General features: G+C 36.1%; 1 protein-coding gene across 1 annotated transcript in view; it reads right to left on the reverse strand.

Annotated features, from left to right (window-relative positions):
- LOC145685106 (cell adhesion molecule 3-like) overlaps window positions 1–9337 on the reverse strand; it is a 383448-nt gene extending 374111 nt beyond the window's left edge. The window contains exon 1 of the mRNA XM_081757451.1: window positions 9139–9337. Within this exon, the coding sequence (XP_081613577.1) occupies window positions 9139–9312 (174 nt within the window). The 5' untranslated portion in view covers window positions 9313–9337. The remainder of the gene's footprint in view (window positions 1–9138) is intronic.
- Between the last annotated feature and the right edge of the window lie 385 nt (window positions 9338–9722).

Genomic DNA, 9722 nt, shown 5'->3' on the forward strand with positions numbered 1-9722 from the left:
TGTAGATCTGGTTCAGCTTGACGCCAAAAGTTTCCACACTGATAGCAGCTTCGACATACCATTATTATTTATGCGCTTAACGCTACCACATTAATTCAACCTGGGAATTGTCTTCCCTAGCTGTTATGGGTTTCTGAAATGTCATACCTACCTTATACACATGCATTATCATTTTGTTTTACAAATTAAACTTGAAAATGGAAAAATAAAATAAAATAAATAAGAATTTATGGCGAGATTATAGTGCTGACAACAGGGTTATATTGCTCGAAATCAAGAAACCACTGGGAATAATGTTTGCTTGAAACAAGGTAACGAGTAATCGCTGTCTGAGTAACGAGCTAGTACAACTTCATCTTCACATTCATGAATCACATTAATGATTGAGGAATCATCAACGAATCATTAATGAGAATGGTTGAGGGATTGAGTGATAGTAGCAAAGGACAATTACTTTAGAACCTCAACAAGTGTTCAATAACGAGTAAGTAACGAAGGGGGCGCGGTGGCTCAGTGGTAGAGCGTTCACCTCCGGTGCTTGGGGTCCCTGGTTCTATCCCAGCTCACGCCGTGTGGACTTTGTGGTGGACAAACACCGAGGGTTTTCTCGGGGTGCTCCCGTTTCCTCACACTTTCTTCATTCCACCATTTCACTCATCTCTCATCATCACCGTCTCCTTTCGTCTAACCGGCATAATCGTTTGACGTAAAACTTAAAGATTTCAATTCATTTTTTTTAAAAAAAAGTAACGATGCTGCTATTGCAAATGCGTTTATGGCAAATTTTCAAATAACACACATTAAATTGAGCTACAATCTTATTCTTATGGAGCAACACAAAGATTCGGAAATCCTGGACAAATTAACCATTAACTTCATAGAAATCGAAGACGTCGACAATGACATTAAAATACTTAAACCACACTTATCGTGTGGGCCGGACATAATACTACCATATATCATTAAAGGCTGTTCAGAACTACTGAAACATCCCCTACAAGTTATTTTTTTACAAGTCAATATCTTCTACATTTCCACAACTGGAAATGGAAGATTGGTGAAGTCTGTCCCATTCCCAAAACGGGCTTAGTGACCAAATAAAAAATTATCGACCAATACCCCTGCTATCTGCCCCATTTAAAGTATTTGAAATTATTATATACTAGCATCAATTACACGCTTCGCTGGGTTAAATTGAGAAAATATAATAATATGTTTCATTAGTCAGTCACTTTTTATTATTGCTAAAGCGATCCTAGATGTTGGTCATTTTCGATTATTGTTCTATATCCCCTCTCCTCCCCATGTTGCGGGCCACGGCATCGTAAGAGCCATTGCTCATCTCAGCGACCCGGAAAAGTATGAATTCGACACTGATATTGGTAATTTTGATTATATCCCCCTCCCCTCTCACAATTTTTGTGGGGTTCAATATGGATTTAAACGGCATCAGAAGTGTCACTGTTAATCTCAGCGACCTCAAAAACTATAAATTCGACACTAATATCGGTCATTTCCGATTATATGTAAATGTCTTTCCCCTCCTTTAAGTTACATCGTCAAAGTGATGTGACAAAAATCATCTCACGTTTGAACTTAATCAAGGTTGAAAATTTGATTGAGATAGGAAAAGTCGATCAAGAGTTATTAAGTTTTATTTATTTTTATATATCCCCCCCTCCTACCTCCTTCCCTAATTTCTATTGTCAAAGTGAATAAAATACCATCCCAGGCCTGAACCTCATCTATGTTGAAAATTTGATCGAGATCGGTTGGGTGGTTCAAGAGTTATTAAGTTTTATTTATTTTTATAGATTTGTTCCCTTCCCTCCCCCTCCCCTAAGGTCTACCGTCGAAGTGATATGATCAAAACCACCCCAGGTCCGAACTTCATCTATATTGAAAATTTGATTAAGATCGTTCCTGTTGTTAAAGCGTGATGAAGTCACAAAGACGATCACTTTTATTTTTATTCTTTTTACATATATCTCCCCCTCCCCAACCCCTAGGTTCCACCGTAAAATTGAAATAGTCTAACGAAAACATCCCAGGCCCGAATCTTATCTATGTTAAAAGTTGGATCAAGATAGATTTGGTGGCTCAAAAGTTATTAAGTTTCATTTATTTTTATAGATTACTCCCCTCCCCTTCCCCTCTTCTAAGTTCTGCCGTTTCTACCGTTAAAGTGATGTGATAAAAACAACTTCATGTCCGAACCTCATGTATGTTGAAAATTATTTTAAGATTGGTCGGGTGGTTTAAGCGTGACGAAGTCACAAAGACGGGCACTTTTACTTTTACTTTTTTTTAAACATATATCTCCCCCTCCCCCTCGCATTCGTTGCATTGTAAAGGTAAAAAAAAACATCCCAGACCCAAGCCTTATCTATGTCGGTGGTTCGGTTGGTGGAGATCGGTTAAATGGTTCAAGAGTTATTGTTTTATTTATTTTCATATATTTCCCATCCTCCCCTCCCTCTCCCCTAAGATCTACTGTCAAACTGAAATGATAAAAAAAAAACTTTCCAGTTTTGAACTTCATATATGTTGAAAATTTGATTGAGATCGATTGGGTGGTTCAAAATTAATTAATTCACGAACATAGCCACTTTTATTTTTATATTTATTGATTTTTATAAATCTCTCTCTCCATCCCTTTCCCTACGTTGGTCAGTCAAAGTGACATGATAAAAGTCATCCCAGTCTCGAACCTCATGTACATAGAAAATTTGATCAAGATCGATCGGGTGGTTCAAGGGTTATTAAGTTTTATTTATTTTTTCTATGTCCTCTTCAACCCTTCCCTGAGTAGTACCGTCAAATTAAATAGCTAAAAGCACCCTGAGGCCAGAACCGCATCTTCATTGAAAATTTGATCGAGATCGGTCGGGCGGTTCAAGAGATTAAGAGTCACAAACATAGTCACTTTCAATTTTATAATATAGATGGAAAAATTACTCACATGTACGGTTAATAATTTCTCCCTTTCAACATGGCTTCATGCCAAAAAGATCAACTGTAACAAATCTATCAGAACTCACACATTATATAGCTAATCAAATTAATAACAAGAAACAAGTGGATGTAATTTATACAGATTTCTCCAAGGCGTTCGACATAATTAGTCATGACATAGGCCTACTTCTCCGCAAACTTGTGACATTCAATTTTTCACATAATCTTGAAAACCTTTAACATCCTATCTTTGTCACTGCAAACAGCGACGATACAAGAACATTTTAAGTACGGAATATGTCGTAGATTCTGTCGGGGAACGAACTTAGGACCTCTTTCATTTATATTACTTGCAAACCAGTAATAACATCCTCCCACAAACTATTACTTCCTGGCAACTTAAAAATTGCAGGATCTCTACGGAAGGAGAGGCTATTTCTTTGCAAAACGACATAAATGCTATTTTCCAATCCCTTATTTTGTCAATCATCTTCTGTAGTCCTCCTTCGGTTTTAGCTATTATAACCGTATCATCTGCATACTTAATCTTGTTAATGATCTGCCCTTCAATCTTGAAATCTCCAATTCCCATTAATGCTTCCTTCATTAAACATTCACTGTAAATGTTGAATGACTACAGAATCTTTTGTATATTTTTAAAACTTGTTATAAACCCAAGACGCTTCAATCTGTAAATCTCGCTAATTCTCAGTTGTTCACAGTCAAATTTATAGTTATCGCTAGTTGCAATGCCTCCAGCCTAACGTTCAAAGATGTCGCTAACTTATAGGTAATTTTTAGAGGAACTGAAGGCTTGGAGGAGAGAAATACCTTTTTTTTTAAAATAATATTTATGGTCACTGGCGTATTTAGAGGTCTATCGGGCTTAAGTCCCCCTATATCCGAAATAAATTTGTTAGTTTTCCGCATTCCACGTGCAACAATAATCCTTCTTACCGTTTCAAAGAATTTCAGTGTCTTTCCATTTTCTTATGCTCTATGTTCAGAAATAATACTCTATTTGGTAAATTTCATTCCATGTATGAACTGCGTTCTTTTTTCTTTCTTTCGCCCGTTCTACTCTTCCGTTTTTTTCTTAGTTGTTACTTTCTTTCGTTTCTTCTATCATACTTTCGATCGTTGTTAGTTGTGATTCAATTCGGCCGTCGTCTGTAACACCAAAACTAAGAGGAGCTGAAGCGAAACTGGTGTCCCACACCAACTTTCATGGGTATCAACATAACGGGACTTTAGGTACTATAGCAAAGAAATATTTACATTGTTTAGTTATAAAGAAAGATAAATGTTTCTCTTAATGAAAATCAAGAGGCGGGGAAGAATTAGCCCGAGAAATTAATTAGGCCAAGAGACTGTTTCCTTTTTCTTCTGTGAATAGAATAAAAGGTTAGATTCACTGCAAAATTGTTGTGCATATCATATCACATAAGATTCACCAGTCTGCAATTCTTGTTATTAAAACTGCATTTCAAATGCATTGCATATTTCATCTTTAACTTGTTTCAACATTTTCTTTCAAGTAAAAACGTACACAGATAAAACTGAATATTTCCATTTTTTCTAAAATGAAATCAGTTAAGTTGAAATGAGATTACAAATATTCAACCTGTGTTTGCAGGAGCGTTATTTTAGAGTTGCCTGGGAAGGGGGTAAGATCCTCCACTGACAAACGAGTTTCACGTTCTTTTCTAGTATATTAGTAGACAATAGACTACAATATATTAAATTCTGAAACTCATGTAGGGAATTGCCTCCCCTGCTTCAAAAATGATGCTCTTGTGTGTTTTTGTTTTAGAGGATGAAAAAGAAAAAAATATAATCGTATGCTCAAAGATCCCAGAAACAAAATTCTAAATACACCACTGATTATCGTTAACCATTTTGTAAATCAACAGCAGCACAAAATTAACCTTACTGAAACATTAAGTCATCTCTATAATGTTTTAACAAAACAATACTAATGTTCTTTCACGTAAAAATACCACCATTTCTAACAATCTAACCCACAGAACGTTGAGAACAGTGGAGTTTAGTTGGACATCGAAATGTAAACTGACCTCGTAACGTAATCAGCGGATTAAAAGAGGGAAACGTAAAATAAAAAAAGTGAGAGAAAAAAGTCAGGATTATCTACGACGCACATAACTAAGCCCATGCACGTATTGTTATTCACAAATGTTTTAAACGTCTGCAGAGGAATAATTTTAGACACACACAGTGTGCATAATTTTGTCGCCCTGTGTCCAAAAGATCCTAAAACCACACAAAAGGGTTTTTTCGCTCCTTGATGAGCAGCCTCCTCTTGTGACGCTAGTCACGTGGATGTGGTTTTCATACGGAGTGCGTCGTCGGAGTGTCTGTGTGTACAGAAGTTGACCGAGAAAGAGATGAGACAAAAGTGTAGACGTGGGACAACCGCGATGAGCACTAGACCCCAATATACCATATATATATATATATATATATATATATATATATATATACAAAGATACTTTTCTCAGAGAACTTCGGGTTAAAAGGAAAAAAATCTCTTCTTCACTGAAGTCCTAAGCATAACATTTTTCACATCCACTTCAACAATGAAAAAATGTTCAATGTTCCAACCCATGTTCAAACATATTCATTAAACAAATGTGAAGAAAGGAACTTTTTTCATACCATGCATTATTATTTAAGTAGCTGAAATACTCGTTCTTCTCACGGGAAGGATAAGGTTTATGCAAATTAACGTATTTGAAGGTGAAGAAATGACTGAAGTAAATAAACAAGGAAGAGAAACACATTGGGCGTTGCCCCTGATCCATATCAGTGAACTATATTAATAAAGAAGAACAATCTTAACGTTCAGCGTTATCTTTGATAATACCAATAAAATAAATAACAAAAGATAACGTCTTCGGGGTGCTCCTGTCAATATGAATGTACTAAATAAATAAATAAATACCGAAGAGCAACCCTTGCCTCCTGTGAGATTTCGGACCAGCTGCCATGTTCCCTCTTACCAAAACTTGTGCTCAAATACCATCAGGACTTTCAACAATCAGCTTCACAACCCCTAAAACTATGGATTTGACACTACGAGGGTGATTCAGAAGGTAATGCCTCCAGGCCCACTACTTGGCCAATAGTACTGCAAACATTCTGAACTGTTTCCATTAACGCACTGATGTTTAAGCTATAGAACGCCACCTGTTTCACCTTCCTGTCTGTTCTCGTTCCTGAGTAATGGAGTAATCCGTGGTATGCAATGGTGACGCCCGGTTGAAACAGCCGGATGTCATTGAATTTCTAATTGCGGGCATTCAGATGTCTAACGTAACACTCTAAAGTGACGGCGTGCCAGATTAAGGATCTAAACTTAAGGCTCACCTTAAGAGCTAACGCTACAGTTGTGCCGCGAAGGTGGAAGAAGCAGGTCGGCAATGGTGTCGCCAGGAGCCACCACAATTCTTCGCCGACTCCATGAAAAACCTTCTTTCGTGTTGGCGCAAGTGTGCTGCTCGTAATGTGGATTATATTCAAAAATGATGCCACCATTTGTAGCTGACATTGCAAGCTTTCCACTGATACCTGTCAAACACAAATAAATGTGTCACCTTTGAGGCATTACTTTCTGAATCACCCTCGTAATATCGGCCATTTTGCACATATTATCTTTTTACCCTCGGCAAGTCCCCATGACGATGGTGACTAAACTTGAACTTGAATAGCATTGAAAGTATTAGTACTCATCTCAGGGAACCCCAACATTATGAATTTGACACTAATATTGGTCATTTTCGATTATTTTTACACGGCACCTACTTACATACCCTCTTAGGGGAGTCTTACTCCACAGTATTTTTTCCAGATTGTAAGCTATCGTGTAAATGAGGTTACATACCAAGTTGTATCTTCCTGATATGAAAACTTCCTGAGATATTGAATTTTGTAACCTTAATTTTAAAGAATTTCTTCCCCTTTGGAACCCTTCCTTGTCTTAGGATACGACCCAAAAACGTATATACAAGCGTACGGTCTCTTCCAAAGATGATCTCTTCTATGAATCACTTTGAAGTATTTCCAGGCAACGGTCTAAACTTGTATTCAGTACAAACACTCCCATAAAACATTCATATTTACATATAAGAATAAGTACTAACTTGAATAAACAGACTTAATTTATCGACTCAAAATATTCCGGAAATTTTAAAAACATGAAGAAATTATAAGAATAGTTTTACATTATACGGAGTTAGAAGAAATGAAATGAAAATGAAATTTCTTGGTTAACGTTCAATGATTATGCTATTTAGCTAAAGGAGACGAATAATCAATGAAAATGAATCATTATCAAATCATTGGTGAGAATGTGGAAGGAAAGGGGAGAGATTACGAAAAAAACACGAAGAAGATATTGGTCGATGGATTACATTTTAACTTCCCTTTCAGCAGCTATGCTATATGAGACGTGGAACTACAGCTTAAACACGCGAGCCGGACCGCATGAGCTCTTGCCGGGAATCTAACACAGATCTCCTGTGCCAAAGATGCGTACGCTAATTATGTAGCTACGAGGAACACAATGTTGTCCCCATCAAAACTCACATGGTCTGACATCTAACCAGAGAACCGTCGCACCTGAAATGAGCGTTCTACCACTGAGCCACCGTGTACCCTACTAAGTCACTGACCAATATACTATCCGCTCCAGTCATTTCAAGTTTCATTCCCTGAGGTAGCGTGTAGTAAAAATATCTTACATTTTCATTTGGAAGCTGTGAGAAAGGGTTCATAAATACATTTCATAGAAGCATAAGCAAAGGCTAGGTTAATACATTAGAACGGCTGTAATTCAATCTAGAGCAAGCCTACTGTACCTCCGAGAATTATGATGATGCAAATGACGAACATGGAAAACGGTTCCGACAAGAAACTTCGAACATGGAAGAAAGGTATCAGGAAAAGTGGAGTGAAAGAATGTTAGCTAATTACTGTTGGATATTCATCAACAATCACCAGCAACACAATACAAACGGCAAGCAAAACGATTGTGCATTTTAGTTATTTTTTTTTTCTGAGGAAGAGCACCGAGGTATGTAAATAATACTTGTGGAAAGTTGCAATATTTAAGATACTGGAGCTAATGTTGCACTTTAATGGTCATTGTCATATTCAACATTCGAAAACATAAATATCAGTCAGTTTAATCTACGATACAGAAAAAAAAGTGAAAATTTGCTCCCAAGTGTAATCTAAGATTACATAGGTTCGCTAACAAAACTGTCAAATTATGTTAGTTTGCCGAGTGTCCTTTTTGGTTCTACGTGTATATCTGGTCACTTTTAGGCTGTTAGTCAATTGCATATCATTTGTCGATGCTTATGAGTCGCACTATCGGTCTCGACCGAAAAAAGAATTGGATACTCTAGTGTGTACACAACAAAAATGATATCTTAAAATAACACAAAATGACTACTACTTTAACGTATTACTTGTGTATTAATTTAACAACAAGGACATCACCTTCAGAGGGTATCAGAAATAACTAGTAACTGGCATTGAGAATTTGTATTGGAATTTATTATTTGCTATGAGTAATTATGCCAAGTAACTACTGTCACAAAGTAGCAATTCTGCCATCTGTTGTTCTTATGTTCTAGCACATAAGAACAACATATACGAACAGTAGATGACAGCAGTTCTATTCATGTAACACTTGTCAGACGATTCAAAAGCTTACAAAATTATTTCCGTGGCATATTATAGAAAACATGATATGTTATTCGATACTTGGCTTAAATTTCAAATATATTGCATAAAGTTTTCCTGATACCAAACAACAAAATCCAATGTAAATTCACGATGCCAGTTACAAGTTATTTTTGACGTGTTCGAAAGACGAAGTCCTTGGTGTTAAATTAACCCACAACCAACACGTTAAAGTGGTAGTCATTTTGTGTTATTTTAACACTATTTTTTGCTATGTAGTATTCGAGAAAATCGAAAAATGTTAATTTTTATGGTGATGCTGTTCATTGCCAATAACAATATTGATCGTCTGCTGGAAAAACAGATTATGTACTGAACATGTAACAATACATATATAGGCCTAAATAAATAAATGTACTTTCCTGACAGTGACACACGTACACCGAACAGTAACACACACATATTACTACTTACGTCGATGTGGCCTCCTTTGTTAGGGTACTCCCGAAATTTTTCTCTTCTTTCTTTTTCGAAATGAAACAGTTTTTTGCCGTCTTTTTGAAAGCTCACTACCGAAAGATGTACTGGATCAACATCGGTGATACACTTCAGCTGTATTGTTTCTCCTCTGTGCACGTAATGGGGCATTCTTAACTCAACATTGAACGGTGAAATAGCTGTAAAGAAAAAAAAGAAAACAAGAAATAAGTTTTATTTTAAAAATTTTTCAAAAGAATATACACAGAATAGCATTTTAAAGATGTTCTAATTATATATTTGGAGTCACTATCGTTATCAGTTTGGTAAAGTTCCTCGAAAACATGATGCATGCGGCCCAGACAACGGAGCAGGCGCCACCGAACAAATCGTGCAAAGAGAAATTCAATTAATAATAATAATAATGATAATAATAATAATAATAATAATAATAATAATAATAATAATAATAATAATAATAATAATAATAATAATAATAATAAGTGATGTAGTCAGCAAGGCTACACACTTCTTAGATTTCGGTATATACAGGATATAATGTAGAAAATGGAGGTAACAGT

Source organism: Thermobia domestica, chromosome 5 (genome assembly GCF_964235325.1).
Source record: "Thermobia domestica chromosome 5, izTheDome1.hap1.1, whole genome shotgun sequence".
Lineage (NCBI taxonomy): Eukaryota > Metazoa > Arthropoda > Insecta > Zygentoma > Lepismatidae > Thermobia > Thermobia domestica.